The sequence below is a fragment of the Drosophila tropicalis genome, unplaced genomic scaffold, assembly GCF_018151085.1.
Source record: "Drosophila tropicalis isolate 14030-0801.00 unplaced genomic scaffold, ASM1815108v1 contig_845, whole genome shotgun sequence".
NCBI lineage: Eukaryota > Metazoa > Arthropoda > Insecta > Diptera > Drosophilidae > Drosophila > Drosophila tropicalis.
In genome coordinates this window covers 4,258,168-4,281,865 of record NW_027173338.1, presented here as the reverse complement: position 1 = coordinate 4,281,865, position 23,698 = coordinate 4,258,168, and the positions used below count along the sequence as shown (strand labels likewise).

Sequence of the window (23,698 nt, the reverse complement as noted above, 5' to 3'; positions counted from 1 at the left end):
AATAATACAACTCGAGTGGTAGGAATGGGGAAGAAAACACCGTGTCTTATTCAAATGCCGTTATCTTTGAAAAGTTAGTGGGTAAGAGAGAGAGAGAGAGGTGAAGCTAGAGAAACCGAGAGGAAGAGGGAGATAACTAGACCATATTGCTGTAACGATCAAGTGATTGATTATTTTTCCTTTACTTCTAGTTCTTGTTCTTTTTCTTATATATTTTTTTTCAGTACTCTATGCTCTACTCATCAATATTTGTTCAAGACTGCTTAGCCTAATTAGATAAAAACGGGAACGTCTTCTTCTTGTTGCAGTTGTAGTTGTAGTCCATTTACCATATTGGTAACTGATTTAAAGCGAAGTCATGCTACAAGTTAGGACTTATTGAAGCATATTTATTGTATTTGTTGGACTCGTGTTCGTGTTGGACGACAATTGCGTCGAAGCTGTTTAAAGAAATGAGTTCAATTTGTTTACCCACATCACACAGATACACACAGACATATACAGATACACAAATAGACTCACTCTGCCTGATAAGACGACAAACCCCGGGGACAAGTCGAGTTGACTTTGAGTTGCGTACTGAGATAATAATGTTACCAAGAAGAAACAAAAATAATAACCAGGTGCCTCCTGCTAACACCTTGCCCACGACAATGCCTACCAAAAGACTCACACACTTTGCATATCATATTGCTGACGTGTGTCTTTAACACTTAAAGAGGTGGGCCATTTCGAGGGAGGGAGATAGGGGCAACAAAGTAATCAATTTTTCAAGGAGACCAAATGATTGGTACTATGATTCAAACTGATAAATCTATGACTTTTGAGAATGTAAAGTTTAAATGAACTTAATAATTAAAGTAAATCATGGTATCTGATGAACATAACAAGGACAATTGATATAAAACTTAAGAATGGAATCAAAAGAATAAAATTTAAATTACAAACCCTTAAAAATGTTAGTTAAGTTTTTTGGTAAATTTTCATTTAAATCACAGAAATTTTCCCATTAATTTTTAATTTTCTCAAAATAAGTCAAACCTGAAAAATTAATACTCAGAACAAGACAGGTCAAACATATAAGTTTAAATTTATTAATTTGAAAATAAACATTGACCAAAAAAACATTAGGGACTAGTGAATAATTTTTGTTAAATTTCATATTAGAAATTTATTTTTTGCTTAATGCAAAATTAAACTTATTTTTATTATATCAACATATTTCAAAAGTACGTTTTTAAGTATAATTTTCCTTTTGTTTTTTGATTAAAAGTCATCCGAATGAATAAATTTATCTCATCTTCTTATAAATGACTTAAAAAGGCAAAGGAATGTTATTGAGATTAAGTCAATTCTTGCAGGAATCTTCTTTGTTTAATTCACTTATTAAGTATTATGTAGATTTTAGTACCGATTACTACCTAAACTTTTACGTTATTTAGTAGACTTTAAAATCAAAGAGTAATTTAGAACAAATACAAAATAAATCCATTACGATTAGCATCCTTTTATATTCAAGTCAATTTTTTTAAAATAAGACAATTAGAGAATTCATAATTCCGAAGTTTGAGTTAGAGTTGAACTTCATTCTATTCGTTTTCATTAAACTAAATCGTTGCAAATTGGTGTCTTAAAAGGCTAAACTAAGCTCGATGATTTATGGATGTATGAGAAAGCCAAATTTCAATTAATTTCGCCATAGCACGTGTTCAACCTTGATATGCACAAATAACAAGTAATAAAAAAGTTTTCTTCTTTATATTTCTACAGTGTATGTAGACTAATGTTATCGCTCAATGTTATATATCAGCTATCAGATAGCTTCAAATTTGAAATCTTATCAGAAAATTATAAATTTGAATATAATTTACATATCAATATCATTATCTACGTATAATTTATAAGCTTTAGGTATGTCAGCACAAAGAAAAAACCCCAAAGCTTCAACTAAGAAAGTTGGCGCCCGATAAGAAAGCATTTTTAATATCTTGCCCCAGATAAGCCAGTTTTCCCCCAATTTCCCTCCTCGGTTGAATCGGAAGCAATATATTGCCAAAAAAATAATAACAACACATCAAAAAAATATTGCAAAATATGAACAAACAAATATAATTTCATAAATATATAAATATATATTTTTTGATTCATTCGACCTGGCACCTGATTTGAGTAGTGGTTTTATTGGTGTAGCACTTGAGCACTTGATCTGGTTATCAAACGTAATTCCTGGAAATCGGGACCGATGAGGTAAACAAAAACGATTTCTTTCAGTATGGGCTGATCGTTGGTCACTTATCGGTGCAAGGTTCAAGTTTCTCCTTCAGCTGATTGTAGGTATTTAGGGGGCTCGGTGCTCGGCTCGTTACACCAGTTTCAACTGGTTCTCTATTTTTGGGTTAGGTTAGGACTGGGAGCGATACTAAATTAATTTTTAATTTTTTCGCTAACTTTCAAGTGGCCTCATTTGCACCTTGGATTAAAGTAGAGATTCGTGAAAAATGGGGGCAGGTAAAATCAAGTAAAAAACAAACTCTTGGCTGATGAAATTCCTAATAGATAAATAATTATAATAATAATATTATTATTGACTTAACTTATAAATTTATTAGGAACGCATCGTTGTTTGATATGTAAATATTGATAAGAATTGATAGAACAGGTAGATAAACTATATGAATAAATTTATCTATGTGTAAGACCTAGCTTACATTTCTGACATTTCATTTGAAATTTATTTTTAATTTGGATGATATATTAAAAATAAATTGGAATTACCTCTTTTGCCACTCCATATACCCTTTGCAAAGTGGGAAGTATGAATATCTAGTTAAGATATAAACAATGTTAAAGGTTAGTTGGCTTCACGTTCAGTGAAAAAGGATCCAATTTAAAAGTAATTTATCTGTTATCTAATTAAAATTATATTCCTAAAGTAATGGAAGTGGAATATTCAAGTTTGATTAAAATTATATTCCTTAAGTAATGGAAGTGGAATATTCAAGTATAGAAAGATCAAAAAATGTTTCATTAGTTATTAGACTAAAGAAATTCCTTTCTGAACATTTGCTTGGAATGTTTGTTAAGATCGGCAGACAGGAGTCTTTCAATTGAAACTGTCGGAATGGTCTTCCAGAACATGGATATAGATTGGCTTACATATTCACATATACAATCAATATTATATTATTTTAAACCGTCAAATTCAATATTTCCAAATTTTGTTGAGATTCTATTGTAGTGCACTTTTTGATTAAGATATATGCAACTTATTCTCATATAACTATTCATTAAGTTACTACAGAAATTCTGTAATCAGTTCTTCAGAATTTGTTCCTTTAAAAGTCCCTATGTATCCACAAAATTTGGGGTTTAAGAAGGTTAGCGCCTTGTTTTTATTTCAAAAATCTGAAGATTATAATTGGTTTTAAAAAAAAAAAAAATAACTAAAAAGGGTATTCAGACATTTCATATTAAATTATATACAAATTTCCTGTTTATTTTTAGCTTTATTTTGTTGGGTCTTAAAATGCTAATAGAAATTTAGTGGCAAAGGGCATAAACATTATATAGAAAAAGATACAAAAATTAAAATTAATTATATTTAAGTCAAAATCAAATAGACAGTTCGTTTCTCATCGATTTCTGTCAGAAATGCAATGAGTTGATTTTCTGTTTTCTTTTTGTCTATATTGGGGGCGCCTCATTTGTTAAATGCCAAATGGAGGGACTTATGCATGTATTTTGTTTGGCTTATGTTGGCTTAGCCTCTAGGCTCGACCCCTTTGCCGCTTTAAGCACGTACTTGCAAATGAAACAATTTTGACTTACAAACTAAGACAAATTAACCCAATTTCAGCTCAATAATAATTAGCCAAAAATTTACTGATTGCCTTGTATTGATATGCATAACGGATTGCCTGCTATTTTTGCTTCTTTGTTTTGCTTTGACTCATTTCCATTTGGTAACGATATCGCCAAGTCGTGATAACACACACACACACGGTTAGTAGGCAGTTGGTTGCCCCTCTTAACTAGGCAGGTTCTACTGTAATTGACTAAATGAATGGCACTCCATTGTTGTTGTGTGTTTGTTGGTGACAATTTTCTAATTGTTATTGGTTTGTGTGTTTTTTTTTTTTCTTTTTGTATATGAAATTTATGGACAGACGTTTTATTTTATTTTTTTTTTTTTTCGAACAAAAATTTTTTATTTCTCTTTTCCCAAGAAACAGACGCTGGCGTAATTAATGATTATCACGTGGCTAGTCAATGGGGTTTGGAAAATATTGATGTATGTACTCAAGTACTTATCTTATATAAGAGTCTTTGAAAACAGGAAGGGGGAAGTACACTTCTTAGTTAAAGAGTTAGTCATTATTAGGGCTACTAAAGAACGGGATTTTCAATTTCTTAGGAAATGTTAATTTCTAGATAACATTAATACCAAAATCCTTATCTGTAAATAATTTTTATCAACCAATTTAATTTTAAATAAACTAAACGTAATGTGAATTAAAAATGTGTATAGAGATAATACGAACATTACATTTTTTAAGTCATTTTTAATTCAAATTTAAGTAAAATTTGTTGTCTTTAAGTTTTTAATTACTAAAATATTTATTTAAATATTTATTTATTTAAAGGTTAGCAATTTCAGTGTAGACTAATTTTAATTTGTAAAGAAAATACTATGAGCTATCCAGCTTTAAGTACTTGTAATTGGACTACATTCTTACTAGTTAAAAATGTTATTTATTTACATAGTTATTTATTCATGTCAACAATCTAGATACCAAGCACTTGACAATATACCTTTCTACTTCATTTAGTATTTATAACAATGTTATTTATAATTAAGTAAGTAATTATTAAATTCGAAACTACAAGAGAAGTACTTTACTTGAAGGATATTATTTCTATTTTCCATATTGAAGGTTTTTAAGTACTATAAATATCGCCTATCATCACCAAGTAATTAGTTTTTTAAATGGCAATCGCATAAAGCAGTTAGGTAGATTAGATTAATAGTACTTAAGGCGAGTGGACTTAGATAACACAAGGAATTGAAAAACTACGAGAATTGGATTTGACTTTTATGGTAATGGTAATGTTAATACATATAAGTTAAATGATAGTGGTAACGAATATGGCTAGTTAATATCTCAAAGATTTTAAGTCAGAATAGAAATTCATGAAATTCCACATACAAGTAATTACTAGTAATTACGTTTTTCCTATTAAATACAGCTTGGTATAGATCGGAATATTTATATAGATGAAATTCATCTGCTTAAACTGTTAACTGTCCAACCATTTGAAATAGTTGCTCTTAATAATTTCTTTCGACTTTAATAAGCTTAGGCATCAGTAAAATTTGTTAGCATAAAATTGAAAATTTGGCCTTGTCATTTTGTGGCATTTTTTTCTTGACATTTCCGTTGCACTTTTCGTTTGATATCGATCTGCTCACATAGGTTTATGTATGTATACATACCTGTATCAATTTTTCAATCTCATCATCTTCCTCTTCCTCTGTTTAATAATAGAACATGACTTTGGGCTCTTTGGCTACGCACAATTTAAATGGTATTAGTCTAGAAGAATGGAAATTTGTGTTTTTTGGTCTACGATTATTATTATTATTATGATTATTTATTTTTATATGATTGCCCATCGTGTCTGAGGGCTACTGTCCATCGTATTTGCCCCCTTCTTTTTCACTCTCTTTAATGTGGTTGTTGCTAGTTTTGTAGCTTAAATGGTCAAAAACATCAGGTAGATGACTTGTAATTATTATGAAGAGAAAAAAAAGTGCGAAGCGATGTACGAGTTGAAGACAAGTTTGTTTTTTGTTATGCAGGGGAGATGTTAAATGCTACAATCAGCCTTATGTTTGCTTGTAAAATCAATTGATACACTTGAAAAAAATACTGTTGGGCAATATTTTTACATCTGGTAGAGATTTACTTTTTATTTCATAAGTTTTCGAAATGAGTATATCTTTGTACTCAAAGAAATTGGAAATCATGGCAAAGAACTTTATTTCCCAACAAATTTAATGAGATTAGCCACAGATGATTCTACATATATCTATCAGAATAACGTTTGGTTTTTGACTGCAATATGTAAAAAAAATAGTTTTTACATTTCAATTTTTTACAAATTTTTAATTAAATAGAGCAAAGATAGGAAAATTGTTATGTAAGGAACTGCTAAATGACACTTTTATTTTTTATAAAAGCTTCCCAAAACTTATAAACATCTTTAGCCTATGTGTTCACATATAACTTGGTTCAATTTGCACTGCAAATTTCTTTCAGTGTATGTGCAAGATTGTGTCTTTTGCCTTTTGTATTCTTCTGCTTTGGCTCCATGTCTTGTCTGTGACTATTGTTCGACCGATTATGTATATTCAGTTCAATTGCCTCAATGCTGACTCTGACTACCGTTTGACAGACTTCTTCTTTTTCGTTTTATCCCCCCTTCCTCTCTCTTCCCTTTTGCTCGTTGTGTGCCTCTTCCGATAAGCTAAACAAAAGTAACAATGATTAAGCATTTTCCGATTTTAATTTTCAAGTCAAGTCATGGTCATGTTATTACCAATTGTTGTTGCTGCCTGTGCCTGTGCCTGTTTGTTGTCAGGTGAAAATATGAAATTGAACTAATTAAAATGACAAAAAATAGTGTTAGAGCAGCAGTAGCAGATTATGGCGGCAGAATAAACATGGTGGGAGGGAGATGGGATGGGGAAATGGAATGGGGTAGAGTGAAACAAGTTCACATGTCCATCAAACTTTGCGTGCCAGATGATGAGTTTGCATAAATATATTTATATGTGTTTAAGCTGAAAATGCGATTTAAAAAGTCTAGGCTTGAATTTTAATTTCAAAGAGAAAAATTAAAAATCAAATTTTTTAAACTAAGAAAATTAAACCATACAACAAAAACAAAATTTGAAAGGTCAACAAAGTGCAAAATTATAAAAAAATTCTTTTGGAGTGATGAAAGATAATTCAAAAGTTGAGAAAGAGAAGAGTCTTTTGGTTTTTAGCAATGTTTTCACTTCGTTTCTAGTAGATTATTAATTACTTTTTTTAAATATTTAATCTACAGTTTTAATAATGGGTAAAGAAAATCTATTTTCTAGATCTATTTTCAAGTTCCTAAATTTTAGTTGTTATAAATATAAATTTCTTATCAAATAACTTAGGTACTTTTCTTCATGTTGTTGAAAGTTTTCATTTCAAGATTTAATTAATTTGTAAGTACTCAAACAGCGGGTTTTCCTACTATTCAATTTGATTTCGATTATCCGCGTTGTTGAGCTTTGAGTTCGTTTTTGTTTCAAAATGGATTTTACCACCATTCGAAAACTTTAAATACTTAAAATTTCCAAAGCTTTAATAAGTTTTTTATTAATTAGTCATATTCTGCCTTTAATGTAGAGGGAAACCATCAACCTGGACTTATCGGAAGACACTTTGGCTATGCTCATGCTGCTGCTGTTGCCTCTAATGTTGGCACAGTTAGCTAGGAAAAATTATTATTATGCCATTGTTGCTAGCAAATTATTATCAGCAACATCAATATAAGCAAAAGGTTGCTAGCATGTTACTTGAATACAAATCCAATTTACTTTGCAACACAAATCAAAGAAGTCATAGTGTCGACAGCAATCCCCCGAGCAGTGGCAGCAACAAAAACAAGAGCAACAACACAATGTCAACGCCAACAACAACAAGCAAATACAAACACAATGGCGAGGCCAATGAGAGTGGCAATGCAGCGAATGCATTGCTCTATCATCATCATCATCATCACCATCATCATTCGCATTATGGACCACAGCAGCAGCAGCAACAACTTCAGCAGCAACAACAACAGCAGCATCAACAACAACAGTTGCTGCTGCAGCAACATTTGCTGCAACAACATGTTGCCAGTAGCACGCCATTGCAACATTTGAGTAATCTTTTTGGCCAACATTTGCCTACACAAAGTCTGCAACATTTGATTGCTGCCGAGTACTGGCAACAGCAACAGCAACAACAACAACAACAAACAATTAAAAGCGAGCCAACAACTCAATCTGCTGCTGCTGCAGCAGCAGCAACATCTTCGCTCTTCAATTTCACACCGCAGCAACACGTCAATTTTGCCGCCTCATTAGTTGCATTACAACAAAATGATGATTTGCCTGAGGCAACTGCATCATTGGCCACGCCAATCACAACAACAACGACAGCAACAGCATCAGCAACACCAACAACAACAATATTACAGGCGCCAACAACAACTGCAACAGTTGCCGCCAATGATGACGACATGCAAAATGCTGCTGGCGGTAAGTTTTGATCTTGTTTTCATATTTTTTTATGATTATTTTGGCAGCTGCAGCTGCAATTTAACAAAGAGGTGAGGCACAAAAGTTCTTAAAATGATAAACTAAAGATTTGTTTCTTATTATTTGTTTTAAACCTAATTGATTTTTAGTGTCTTTGCTTTTTAACCTCACTCAATTATTTTTGCATATATAATTTAAATTTGCACAATTTTTATAAATTATAATTAATTTTACATCCGGTTATGTATCTCTTTTTTTTTTGGATCAAAATGATATCACTTCCTTTAGCCTCTTAGGGCTAAGTATGTAAATTTTCTTTGGCTTTCAGAATATCATTCACATTTCATATTCACTTATTCATTCATGTTGTTGCGTGCAGACAACAACAAGATAATTTTCATTAAAATCAAAAATCGAGCAGACACAGAGCAGATACAGAGGCTTAATGATACAACAAAGAAATCAAGTTATATATATGTATATAAAAAAATTATCCATTTATATATATATGTATGTATAAGTATATCATTTGGAGGCGCTACTGATGTCACGAACCATGATAATGATCACCATGCTGAGCTGCGGTTTTTAAAACTTTATTCATGAATGACAACGCTCAGTTGGGGGTCAATATATGTATGTACATATACGAATTGTGAATGAAACTAAGAGTATATAAAAGTATTAAGTTGTCTTTGATGTACAGCAACTAATAGGAAGATATTTAATTTTGTTTGAACTATAAACACTTTTCAGATTCATTCAAATCGCTGGTAAAAATTATTAATAAGAACCATATTGGTAGTGAAGTAGGCAAAGTAATTGGTTAAGCTTTTAGAAGGGAAGAGAACATCCGATTTGAATCTTAATTTGTTATCGATATAACAGAGTTGATATCGATACAGTTGCCATCGATCGAAAAAGGGCTGTACTTACATTAGGACTACTTTGTTTTCATTAGTTAAAAGTTAAAAGTTCAGTGTCTAAAAATATACTTACATAACTAAATTATACAAGGACAATTCGACAAGTCGTGGACATTCAAAGCTAGTGGTGGTATATTTGATATTATTATGCAAACTTGGATAATTTTTTTGAAATATTTTTAACTGATATTGTTTGTCAGATATTCTTTTTGTCTCGCCGGTAGCTTTAAACCTATCACTCAAAGCACTCAAAAACTTTGCTTGATGAGTTCAAATTGCTACTGCAATCTGCTTCTGCTCTGTGGACGAGAACTCATCTTCATTTATCATTTTTAATAATAATCAAAAGTCATAAAAAAAAGAAGACGGCGTCCGATCATACAATAGGTAAAGCTAAAGCAATCAACGTCTGGACAAAAGCAAGACATTCTCGCCCCAGTTCATTTCGCTTTCATGGTTTCATCTCTTTCGTTTTGAGCTATTAAAAAATGATTTGCATAAAAGTTTTTTTTTTCACCCTAAAAAAAAGGATTAAGTCATTTGGCAGAGGAAATTATATTCAAATTAGTTGGCAATTGAAATGATGCCAAATGGCTAAGCGAGAAACGTTTTGAGGTGGAAGCTAAGACATTGAGCTGGGGGACTGGGCCTGATGCTGTCTATTCTTTCTATTCGTTTTGTCTATGTAAAATGTTGGGTGCAGTCTGATGCTGATGCCGCTCATCAATTATCCACGTGCTGCTTGGCAATTTGTTACACGAAAAGCAGGTGGGGCATGGACAGGTCTCAAGAGAGAAGTGCGGCTGAGACTACAGGGAAATACTTTTGACACCTCTCCACATCGACTTTGTGAAGAGTGTTAAATTAAGGTTTGCTACCAACGCCTTTGACGCATGATTATAACACCTTCCTTTTTTACCTACTGCTTAGTTATTAATGATTTTCTATTGAAAGCGTTGAAGAATAATAAAGAATTATGAATAATATATATTTTTTTTTTTGACATGATAATTAGCATTCCGAGTTGGAATTTGAACAGAAAAGTAGGTGGAGTTGTGGTTTTAATTGCTTTGAAAGGGCATTCTTATAGTTTGTCATGAGTTTTTTGATACAAAATGCTTTGAAAATTCAAACAACCCTTCGGTAGTGGCATTTTTGGAAAAAAAAAAAATTGAATTGAGGGCATATAAGGCAGAATTCAGATCCATCATATCGTTTGATTTGGGTATATAAAGTCCATTTTGTTATTGTTATATTCATCGATTACTTTTCAATAGTTTGATGTTTGGAAGAATGAAAACTCGTTATAAATAGTATAATTGGGATGTAAAGTGGAGTTATTCAGATTTCAAATGATGGTAACCTGAGGATCGTTAGGGAAAATTGAATTTTAATTTGGTTTGGTTTCATTAAATTATCCCAACTTTCGCTTGGCATTGGTTTCTCTATTACTTGCCCTTCAGTAAGCAACTAACTTACGACAATTTCATGTTACAAATTGCTGACTAGAAAATTAGTTTACTAAACTAAAAGTGATCACTAAACACATTTACCCAGAGAGAGAGAGAGAGAAAGAGAGAGATGGAGTGGGACAGATTAGCCATTAAGCAGCAGTTTTCCCATCTGTATCTTTTGGCCAACCGCTCTGTTCCTCTTCCTGCAATACCTGCCAACTATAGCCAAGATACCATTTTCTTACCATTTTGAAGTCTCATGCCCAACTGCTTAAGTAAAGCCTGACAACTGTCAGAATTTAATGGCGGCTTCAATTTTTATAACCAAAGCACGACTACCGTCAAATTCAGGCTGCTGCTGCTGCTGCTGCTGCCGCCACAGTTATTCATCAAGTGTATAGAGGCTGAAGCTGAGGCAAGTTCAAGTTGCAAGCAGGCAAAAAGATTATGGCCCAGCCAATCTGTGTAGAAGGCTTAACGAAAAATAAAAAAAAAGCGAAATGCAAACGAGTTGCAACGTTTGCAGACATCGTTTTCTGTGCAGTCAAAAATGCAGATTTCAAAAGCACGATATCGTTTGAGCGGAGAGAGGCTGAAAGACGAGAGTCAGATGACTTTGGGTGAGTTGTATGTGTGCAGCATGCAATATGAGTTCCCACAGTCTTCTGCGCGGTTGCTCTTTGGGCAACGCCTTCAAAAACTGATGACGTTGTAAGGCAGCCGCCTTCGTATCCAACTTCGACTCCTGCCTTGAACCACTGATGATGACTCCACCAAAAACCGACAGACAGACACACATACACACACACACAAATCAGAGCGAGATGGAGACAAAAGAGGATGGGAGAGAGAGAAAAGTCTCGCCGGCATGCATATGAGCTTTGTATAGTCCTAGAGATGAGTCTATGCAGAGATCTTTAACACGAGTTTTGCACTGGCTTCAGACACAGCTTCGATTTCTTAAGATTCGTGCATTCACTAACACTTTGTTGACCAACACTGATAATTAGTGCTTCAAAGGACATTTTGAAGGCAGTTTTTATTGCCACAGTAAGCACTGTTCTTTGTTCGTTATGAAAAAAAAAACATTGCTTATTAATCTTCACATTAATTGAAAAAATAACAAATTTTATAATCAAATTTAATGAGAAAAGAATTACTTCTTTTTAGTCTTTAAATTTTTTACCCGTTCATCACGAAGTCACGCTGCCTGCTTTAGGCAATCTAAGAGATGCCCTGACCAAAACCATAACCCATCACCATCAACCTCTTCGTCTTCGTCGCTTATCTGGCAAAATTTGATCAACGTTTTCGCAATTCGGGAGCTCCGCCCCGAAGGTATTTCCATAAATATTCCTCAACTCTTAGTCTTCGATGTTGTTTTTTTCGGTTTTTGTGTGTGTGTGTGTGTGTGTGTGTGTGTATGTTTTTCTGCTTTGGTTCATTTTCAGCTTTTTAGTTTTATTGGTTGCTACAAATAAATTAAAATTATGCATGCTTAGTCCATGGGAATTTGCTTAGGTTGTGTGGGAAAAATGCAAACCATTTCATTTTTGGCGCTCAAAAAAGCAGAGCGTAAGCCCCCATAAAGATAAAGTGCAAAACCAATAGTTTGAGTTATTTTTTTCGGTTTTCTTGAGCCAAGTTAATCAAATTTAACGAGAGTAATTAATGTAACTCGATTTAGATTGACCATCTTAAACAATTAATTTTCATAAGTTATCAATCTGTTTTCTGGAATTGCTTCCTAAAAAACTATTATTTATATCTACCACCTCAGCTCATTTCCTTGAATTCGATTAACGATAAACGATAACACATATTGATTATTTGTAAAAATGTAATCCGATATTCATTCTATTGCTTGATCTCTCTTTAGTAAGTGTCCGTTTAGGATCTACTAAATGGGGTATGCATTAATATTGCCTGTTTATATTATCCTTATTTTGTTATAGTCAGGCCGGTTTATCGATCACCATTTATGGATTATCGATAACCATTCGATTTCTTTCTTTTTTTGACGATCACCCAAAACATTTATAACTAGAAAAACACTTTTGTGAGCTTTTAGAGAAGAAACAAGAGGTCTGAGTCCTAAATGGGTTTCTTAACTCTTTAGCGGTTTTTTAAATCTTCAATCCTTAAACCGTCTAACAGAATATCTCCAAATCATTAGTCATTTCAAACTTTGAAATTGTTTTTTCCAATTTATGATACTAAAATTAAACATCTTAACACTCTAATCTAATCTTCTTGTTATTTCACCTTAAGCTAAGTAGAATGTACTAAAAATATAATAATAATTAAGTTAACATTGATGTGAGTCTATTGAGTGACTCAGAAATACTGCATTGCCTAGAAGTACATCTGCATTTTTCGCCACCTTCCAACAACACGTTCGGGCAGTTAAATTTTGCAACGCGTTGGCTGTTTTGTTTCTGTTTCATATGATTGCTTTGGCCAATGGCCAAAGAGTTGAAGTGTTTACCATAAAAAATGGTAAATCTGTGCTACGTTACCGAATTAAAGCAATGAATGGCGCCGCTTTCGATCAGCGGCCGGCCGGAGAGTACAGACCTTTTTAAGAATCTGTTTCTGCTTTTCTGCAGAAACTCAAAGCTCGTAACTCATAAGAGTCGATGGTACCTCAATTTAATTTGCACCCCAAGCCAATTAGCAATAATAAAGTTGAGACGTGATATTTCATTTTGCTGCAAAAATTTGCCTACGTCCCAAAGGAAAAGAATTCTTCTCTCTCTCTCCCTCTGTGCCTTTTCTTTGGAAAATAAAACCACAGAGGAGCAGATGTTTTTGTTTTTGTTTTGTTTGTGTAAATTATATGCATAAATAATAATTTCAGAGACACAAGAACTATAAATTTGTTCAAAGAACATAAGTTTCGTTTTGTTTCAAGCTGTTCCAGGATATGTTTCTTCTGTTTGGTCCGCAAACCCTATCATTAGCATTTCCGCTTTTTATTATTATTCAACAGATCCTATATTGTACCCACCAGAGATGATCATACTTAATCATAATTTAAAACTTTAAGGGTCAGACTGAGTCGAGTGAGAGACAGACAGAGACAGAGGCAGGATTCAAATTGCCTCTGAGATGGCTTTCAGTTTCTGTTTCGTTGGCTCTTGTCATACATAAGTATGGAAAATTGCAGTTGGATGCCCCTATTAAAGAAAGTTTGGTTCAATTTGGTTTAGTTTCGGTTCAGTCAGCCGGATATGTTATTCTCATGTTGTTCTTTTGAAAATTTGCCAAAATTATCAACTGGTAGACCCCAGAGAAGACGCTCAAATTAAATTGCTGCACAGTGGTTAACTCAATCAGAAATCAAACTTCACACGGGACTAAAACTGAGTGAAGTCAAGTGAAATTGTTGCCTTAAGAGATATTCACTTATTACCTGAAAAAGCAGTTTCCTAAGATTTACCTTCAAAGTTAATCTACATCTAAACATATAAAAAAAGGTTTTTAAACAATTCAATCAAATTTTTTTGAAAAATAAAAAAACCGTTAACTATAACATAAGTTAGATTATATTTTTGTTGCTTTTTTGTTGCAATAATATTTATGACTTGGAACCACAGTGGTGCCTATGGTCGAAAACAATTTAATTGACTTTGCTAAAAACAACCGCGCGTAGGCAAATTAGGTTTTCGGGCAATTCCTATCTCCGTCTCGAGCAGTGTTCCTTCATTTCCTGGGAACACAATTAACTAAAGTTTCTTGAGGCGTTAGAGAGATGAAGAAGCCTTTTTTTACAGTTAGCTGGCAAATTGAGTCTCCGAAAAAGGAACAACAACAACAACAGCAGCAGGAGCAGCAGCCGAAGGAGTAGGAGCAGAAGCTGGCATAGGTCTAGAGGACCTACCTGACTACCAAAAGCGTAAGATTAATGGCCCCACACACACAAAAGAAGCCAAGGTAAGTTGTCGGTCTCTTCGGTAGCGATTGCTTAGACAGTTCTTGGTATTAATTTTGAATTCATAATTCAAGAACCAAAGCGAAAAATCAAATTCATTCAAGGCGGCAAAAATCCTTGATTCTTTTGTTTCCCCCCCGCCCAACTAAACTGACTGACCTTCAAGCATTTAGCGTTTACCATTTAACAGGAGGCGCCGATGCAGACGACGTAAAACAATCCTCTCCATTCCTTCCCCAGCAGTTCCCTCCATCATGCAAAAAAGAAAAGAAAGAAAAAGAACTTCAAATAAAACCACATGACGTCGACATTTATGAGGCGGCCGGTAAGACTTCACTTGACCAGCCGTTGAACAAAATTTTTAACGCCAGCGCTCTCTTGCGGTGATAAAAATTGTGCCAACATTTTTATTACTTTTCAACACATTTTCAGTTGAGACGCAGACAAAAACATCAACACATCAACGAACCAAGACAACTACTTTTTTGAGGGTAGTAGTCAAACCGTTAAGCCATGGCACTTGCTAGCGGTCTTACTTTGTATTTAAAAGAGGAGAGAAAAGGTATTCAAAACGAATTTCGATAGTTCTTTAAAAGCAGTTTGTGAAAAGGTGGCAAAACATCATTTTTCAATATATTTTCATGTATAATGAGAACCTTTTTGTCGTTTTATTAATTGTTTTGATTCAAATCGTTTGGTCGGTGTTACTCTTGTCTGATTTAAATAAGTTAAATAAGAGTTATTTGTTTTCGTTATTATCACATCGCAAAATGGTCCAGAGAGGGCTCGACAAGCATATGTATGTATGTGTGTATGTATTTCTTTCATTCATAAGATGGCCAAATAAGGAACTCTTTTTATAGAGTTCCTTTTATATGGTTAACGGGTTATACTAAGAATTTCAGAAGAAAAAGAAAAGTTAATTATATATAAAAATATTCAAATAGTATTTATTGTATATCATCATCCAGTATGTGACCAGAAAATGTTGTATTTCTTGGTGGGACTTAAAAACAAAGATTCTTTACTTCCTACGACTTGTCACAATGAGGCACAGCGAATCATAAGCAACAGATGTAGAATATTTTTAGCACTACTTCTCCTCGTGAATGGAACTTTTGTAACTCTTCTTCCCAAAACTAATAAATGTGACCTGAAATGCGTCCAATAATCTAAATCGGTCAACTTTGCTGACGTAGTTAAGAGCATAAAATTGTCATTAAACTCGAACTGTCTGACACTTGTCTACAAAACTTGCCCACAGACAGTGGCGAACAACAATATCAGTTAATAACTCTTTTCTTTTTTTTTTTTTTTTGTTTGTTGCTGCTGTTGTTTGGTTTGTTAACAACTTCATTCAGATCCAGACGGGGGCTATAAAATGATTCATTCAATTGCAAATAAACCGACAGACGGGCAAACAGCAGCGACATCTAGCGTTTGATAATAGTTACAATTTGATGATGAAAAGATTAGAGGCCAGAGACAAGAGTAGAGGGAAGAATTGAAGACCAAACAAAAACAAAAAGAAAAGAAAAAAAAAAAAAAAAAAACTACAACGAAGGGTTGCCAAAACTAATTTCAGATATGCATCTGTTGTAGTTGTTGTTGTTGTTATTGTTGGCTGCCAACACGCCCTCCATTGTGGAGAGGAGAGGTCGCTTCTGTGTTAAGGCCAGATCTTAGGCTAAGACGACTACTCCCTGACTCTCAGTGAATTCAAAACCAATCTTCCAGGCAACATGCAAAAAGCCAAAAACAGCAACATGTTGCTCGTGTGCGCACTCGTTCTGTTGTGCTCTGCGGTGCTACATCGATCGAGTTGAGGCTGAACGTAAAAGTTATATACAAAAGTAATATTCGTCATAATCATAATGATAGGCTTTCAGAGAGGCAGCAGCAGCGGCAGCAGCAGCAGCAGCAGCAGCACTCGATGCCGCCGCCATTGCAAGTTGATTATGATGATGACTCGCGTCCTTCTTCTTTTTTTTGCTGTGTCTTCAGCAACCAACAACTCACAAAGTAGCCGCAGCGTAGACGGGGGTGAGGTGACCGAATGGGGAGTATAGGCAGGTAATACCAAGTCGTCAGTCTTACGTACGACGTCCGCACGATCCATGCAAATTAAATGGAAACGTACGAGCAACAAAGAGTTCCCATGACTTTGGTCTTTCGGAGATTGGCGGACGTGGTTCGGTACTGTGATGTTGGTCGGGCACAGGTCCAACGTGCGCACACAACTTGTCTTCCCCTCATCCTTCCACCCCGCCCATCCTGCCGCCATGTTCAACGATTTTTCTGTGTTTTAGCTGCGCCTCATTTTTCCCTCCATTCATGCATTCAATTCACTTTCCGTGTAGATGTTGCTGCCCGCTTTCAAGTGTCATAAATCCTTTGGCTTAATAATATGCACCTTACTTTTAAGACTGAGCACTGAGCACCTATCTCGTTCAGTGTTTGGCACTGATATTGGTAATGCTGCAAATACCGTGGACTGTGGGGGACTCATCTCACATACATATGTGAATGCGATTTACTTTGAGCTTCAATTATGCTGGCGATTTGCTGTTGCTGTTGCTGATGGACATTGGTAGATGGTGGCGTTTATGTGGGGCAATTACGTTGCAGTACAAATTTATATTTTCAAGTATTTGTTTATTACAAAACAATTACTTTACTTTCAAAGTACTTTCATAGTTATCTGATTAAAAGCTAAAGCTTGTTGGACACTTTCATTTATAGTTAGGCTTATCTTAGGAATTTAGCAATTTTCTCCAAAATATATATGCAGTTAAGTCAAAAATTTAATTACTCAATTACTTACTCTCATTATTCCGATCCTCGAATGGTCAAAGATTTTACTGCAGTTTCAGGGCAACTGCTAATTACAAAGTAATTGTAAGGAGATTCCAATAATTCGGGTTATCTTTAAACAAATAAAGTGACAGGTTTTCAACATTTTCTTAAAAAATATTTGAAAACTACTTATGTTTGGTGTGACCAATTACATTCTTTTAGTACTGCTATTGAAAATCCAATTGGAACTCAAAAATCGAAGATTTTCAATCCCCTTACATCATTGATATACCAATTGGAAGGAAAACCAACCCTTAGATATGCAATGGTAAAGCATTTCTGCTACTTAACGCTAGAGGGCTTTACTGGTAAATAGATGAACAAATAGTTAACTGCCAGTCGCGAACCTCTTTTGAATAACTGCACATTTCCACCTCTCGCCATGTTCAAAGAGCAAAACTAATTACAATTGACAGAGCAAGTCGTCTACCCCTTCCTCCCCTGGGCCACTCAAGTCACCAAGAGCAATTAGTTAAGCCAAAGAGATGAAGTTAAAAGAGAGACCAAATATGAACTGCAAGAAAGGAGCAACAACTAGCGAATTGTGAACTATAATTAAACATTTGCTAATTACCCAAGTAATATGCGGGAGCTCTAGGAGGGTCTTTCTCTTTCTCTCTCTCTCTATACACATATATATATATATCTGAGTCTCTCTTCTTTTCACTCTGTCTCTTTTTTACATAAATTGCCACCTCCAAACTAGCAAATAAAAAACAGAAAACGTGGAAAAGGAAAACCGGTAAGCAAAACTAAAAAAATCGAAGGGGAACTTGTCTGCATACACTGAGAGAAGTTTGTGGTTAGCAATTTGATTGTTATACAAATTTATGTCATCACATTTCTCTCAGTGTTGGGGTCCATTGAGTTAACCCCCTGGAGGTGCGCCTAATTGAACGGCCTTTTGGCATGTGGCCAGACTGATATTGAGAACTTCATTTCGTTGGCACAGCGGGATAGATTCATATAGCTGATTTATAGTAGAATTTGCATACGGATTATTATTTATAGCAAATCGCACGATATTGATATGAGCCAAAGTATATCTTCCTCCCACTTGTCTTTTGGTTTGCCACATTTAATAGTTTTTTTTTTTTTTTAAGATTCAAGTTCGTTGCCTGAGTCTTTTGATACGCAGACGTTCTGGCCTGTTTGAGCTCTTAAGTGGTTTGTCTTTCTCACTTTATCTCGCTCTCTCTCTCTCTCGCTCCCTATCTATCTTTCTACTTACCATGCGTTAATTGAACTTTACTGAGACAAAACTGTTATAAGCCTGCAGACATAATGTTGAAAGTCCGTCCCAACAAATACAACAAGTCTCAATTACATACAAAAAAGCATGCGGCAAATTTTTCCATTCGGTTATGAAAGCAGCCAGACATTGAGAAAGAAAGAAACAAACAAACAGAAAGAAAGAGCAAGCGAGATAGCTAGAGACGAAGGCAGCGACTGAAAATATTTGCGTATCTTTTATTATTATTAACTACTTTTTGTTGTTGTTTTTTCGGTCTGTTGTGCAACTAATTAGTGCGCAATGCACCTGGTTTTCTGTATTGTAGAGTATTTTCAACTATAAGAGAAAGGGTATCGATGACTAAACCGAAATAAACCGAAAATATAGAAAGTGAAACCACAATTAAAACCGAATTCCAACTTAAATACTACAAAACAATTGCTTCGAGTTACTATTTCGGTTTCATTTGAGATAGCGAAAGAAACCTTTGTATTAAACGTTTAATTATAGAAACTGTTTAGAGGCTTGGAACTTAGTAAATCCTTTTAATATTAAAGAAACGTATTCATTTAAAAAAAAAACCCTTTACTTATGTTAGAAGAATATAGAATTAAGATTGATTGTTGAATGTAACAAACTAGTTGATTGTCTTAACAAAATAGTTCTACCTAGTAGTTATGAATGAAATTTGCTTCCAAAAGTATGCAATGGGCCTTAATATGCTGTGATCAAAAAGGAATTCTTAAATTTACAGACAATTTTGGAGTAACGAAAAGTTAACACTATTCCAGAATATTACATACTTTAAGGGACCAAGCTTCTCCATTTCAAAGTTCATTTTGAAGTGAACTTGCAACTAAAATCTGTCAAGTTTTGTGTTTAGATCTAAGTTTTCATTTGAAAACCACACAACTTTCTCTAACTTGTAAGGTTCCCACAGCAGCACGATGATGACTAAGTAAAAAATTTCTTACTTCTAATACTCTTTGAACGAGCTAATCTACAATGCTACTAAATTTAAAACTTTACTTTGTCAAATATCTTTTCGTTCTTGTAAGAGTCTTTGAACTTCGTTCTTAACCATTTTCAGTCACATGAATTCCATTTGTACGTTTCGTGTTATATTCTCTGTGATATTGCACTTAGGGAATGTATTTTGCATGCGATCGCTGGCGATGCCGTTGCTGATAAATTTTAGTATTTTTTTTTTTTTTTTTGTGATTATTTTCTGTTTTTTTTTTTTCGTATTTGTGCAATTTTCATTTGCACTGTTGCTGCTTCTACCGACAATTAATTATATGTTAATCGCAATGCATGCTAATTACCCCCCACTCCCACTCCACCCTATTCCATACATTCCACGACCCTGACTTGTGCGTGCGTTTTACAACAATAAAAAAAAAAACAAAAAAATGATAGTAAAATATTATAGTAGATGTTGCTGCTGTGCATTCAATTGAAAAATTACAACTTTTGCTTTGCCTTTTGGCGAAACAAAAATTTGCGTAGATTTCGTGTTGCTGTTGCAGCTGTTGTATTTGTTGTTGTTGTTGCTCCTGGTTAACTGCAATTTAAATGCGTTTAATTAATGGATATTGACTTTTGAAGCTAGCAATTAAAATGAAGAAACAAGTAAAACAAAAAATAGTATTAGATACAAATGCAGTGCATTTATTTAATTGTACATTTAAAGATGTTGGAAATTGAAAAGGTAAAATTGGTTTTTATCATTTAGTAAAGTTCAAGGTTTATAATGATCGTTACAAAACTAAAATGTCAGCTGTAGATTTCGTTTTAAGTTTGCGAAATCTGAATACAATTAAAATTTGCATGCAATTTTAGACAAACTGACAATGATCATTAAAGTCATCATCAGGACCGGTTTGAGAAGGGCGCAGTTCGATGGCCGAAATGACCGTAAAATTGAGATAAGCCAATCAAACCATTATTAAATTTATTAACCAATCCATATATTAGATAATGTTGAGCATTGTTATTTTCATTTTCCTATAATTTCTGAAGTACTGTTGAAAGTAATGTGTAACGTAATTGAAACGTCCAATTACTTAATCTTTCTGAATACACCCCTGTACATAATGACTGACATTTACACATAATGTGATATACTTGATCTACCAGTGTAAAAAATTCTTAATATCTGGATTTTATATAATAAATATTAGAGCCCTTGAGCTCTTGAAACTAACTTAATCTAACCCTGTAAGTAAAGATAATTCTCTCTATGATGTTTCTGCTGAGTCTACCAATTTCAATGTCAAGATGCAACTAAATCTTTTTCAACTACAAACAGTATGAAGTATACAGAGCAATCGTTTTTGCCCTTGCCAACTTGGCCAAGTTGTTGTGTTTCATTTTTCTGGTAGCTCGTTTAACGCTGCCTGTCAACGGATTTTGTTGGGACTTCAAAACTTGCCAATTGCCAACTTGTTGAGCGACTTTTTGACATGTTTCTTTGATTTCGCATTATTATGAATGAATGAGGAATGGTCGAATGGTTGGATGGATAGCTGGATGACTGGATGGACACAAAAGAAACACAAAAGAAATCATCATAACAAGGCATGGAGGAGGAGAAGTAGAAAGCAACAACAACAAGAACAGAATAAAAATATGTGGCAAGAAGATGATGATCCATCCATCTGATCCCCATCCTTGGCTTTGATCTTTTTCAAGTCACAGCGGCAAAGTTAAAAGCAGATTCTTAGCCCCTTGTTTCTGCTCTCGATCTGTCTCGTTTTTCTACACGGCATTCTTTGTCTCTTTCTCTTGGGGTTTACGCATTGAAACTGTGAAGCTAATTAGATTTTGCCTCCAGTTAAAATTTATGAAGTGCAACGAGGCTACAAAACCAAAACATATGTATGCAAAAATGAAAGAGGGGCAAAAAATATGAGGCGCCTCCCTCATCCTCCTTATGTCTTATACATACTTATGTATATGCTAATGAAGATAAACCAATTGCGTGTTTTTCGTATGTTACTGTTTGCTGCTCTTCAGTATTTCAGTAGCAAATGTAAAGTGCGAAATGAGAATGCACCAGAAATAAGTAGCAAATGAAATTCAAATTGCAATTTTGTTTTTTGTTTTTTTCTTTATCTTTTCGGTTCGTTTTTGGTGTAAAAATAATGAGTTTTATTGCAAATTGTAAATTATAACAATAATAACAACAACAACAACAATAACAATACTAGCATTAGAAACAGCAACAACAACCAAAACATCACGTCAATTGCAAAAATAATTGTACTAATTGTTTATGCAATTATTGTTGGTAATTACCATGACTAATGCGGGGCAAAATGTTTATGAATAATACTACACAACAAAAGAGATCTGTTGTGAGTTAAATAACTTGAGAAGAACACAGAAACATTTAAAAGAAAAAAAAAATGCAATAAAATAATTAGAATTGCAAGTAGATTATACTAAAAAAAAAAAAAAAAGAAAATAAATTCGGTCAATTTAATGTTTAACCCACTTAATGCTGTTTGATCCATTACCAATAACAATTCTTGTTGGCATTAATTTTATGACATTTCCCTAGCTTTATTTAATGGTGAATAAGAATATAAATTTATCAACCTCTTCAATTATATAATTATGTCGTTTTCCTTTATTTACAAGTATTTGTTGAGATTATAGTTAAACCCTTTTGTAATTACTTCTATAACAATTACAAATTATACCTAAACTTGTACTGTATACTTAAATTTGTAGTCAATTACACAGAACGACAAAATTACCTGAGTTTTTTCTTCTGTTATTTCCTAATTGAAGTTTCCTTATCATTCTATGTTTCCTATTAAAGGAAGACAGAATTAAATTGATATGCTTTTAGAACTTGTCGATTTTTTTATTTACTTTAGTGGCTAAAGTTCTTAAGTCAAGAGATGAGGAGGAAATTTCATTAACAACTAAATCAGCAATAACGACTAAAACTTTCATTTAACTAATACATAATGGTGTTTAATTTTCTTACAAATCATGATTCTTTCCCCAAAGACTTGCCATTTAAAGGAACTCCTTTTGAAAATTAAAGATCTCCACATATGCCCTTACAACACATTTATCAATTGCTTGCTCAGACAATCAAATTATTGGCTCAATATCCGTTTGGATTGCAAAACTAAATGGGGAAAAAGGATATATACCTTAGGCATAAGGGAAAAAAAGGATGTGGAAATACAATTAAATTTCGTTTAATTTTATATTCATTTGTCTGCTTGTTTATGAGAAGGCACAGCAAGTGCCCGAAATGGGCAAAAATAATGGGCGAGGTAGAAAAGGTAAAATATATGTATGTATGTATATCTACCTATTCTCCTTGCAAAAATAAAAAGGAAATATTTACATTCCCACGTCCCATAGCCACATTGCTCCTTACCTTACTACATATGCCAAAGAGAGAGGAATAATCAAAAATAATGAGTGGCCCATCAATGCGGATAATGCGAAATGAGTTTGCCTTTGAGTTGGAGGGATCCTTTTATCCTCCTCCATATTCTCCTTCTTCATCTTCAACTGGTCTCATTTTCTTCGAGTTCTGCTCAAGTGTAAATAATGCCTGTTGGCAGTGAAAGTCGTCCTTCGGCCCATTGTCATCCATTTTTCTTTTGGCATCTACCTGCCAGACCTTTAGCCTTAACCTTGTTTTGCAATTCTTCATGGATTGCAGGTGATTGCATCCATTATTGGGACCGATCGATTCCCAGACTTCTTAGCCGGGTCTTTAGTCTTTAAGAACCTTATGCAAAATCATTCAAGGGAGTGAAAATTTGCATGAGAAAGTGTTTTTGAGGTTCACACAAAAATTTATTGAGCAGCATATTACAATTTCACAATGACAGGTTGAAATTTGTATACACCATGATTTTGTGTTATGATTTTTCATAATGGAAAATTAAAGTATTGTGAAAATGGCTGGGAAAA

General features: G+C 33.8%; 1 protein-coding gene across 1 annotated transcript in view; it reads left to right on the top strand.

The window, feature by feature from the left end:
• The window catches only part of nub (nubbin), a 44,756-nt gene that overhangs the window by 1,766 nt on the left and 19,292 nt on the right, over positions 1–23,698 (top strand). Inside the window, exon 2 of the mRNA XM_068295491.1 lies at positions 7,446–8,344. Within this exon, the coding sequence (XP_068151592.1) occupies positions 7,549–8,344 (796 nt within the window). The 5' untranslated portion in view covers positions 7,446–7,548. The remainder of the gene's footprint in view (positions 1–7,445; positions 8,345–23,698) is intronic.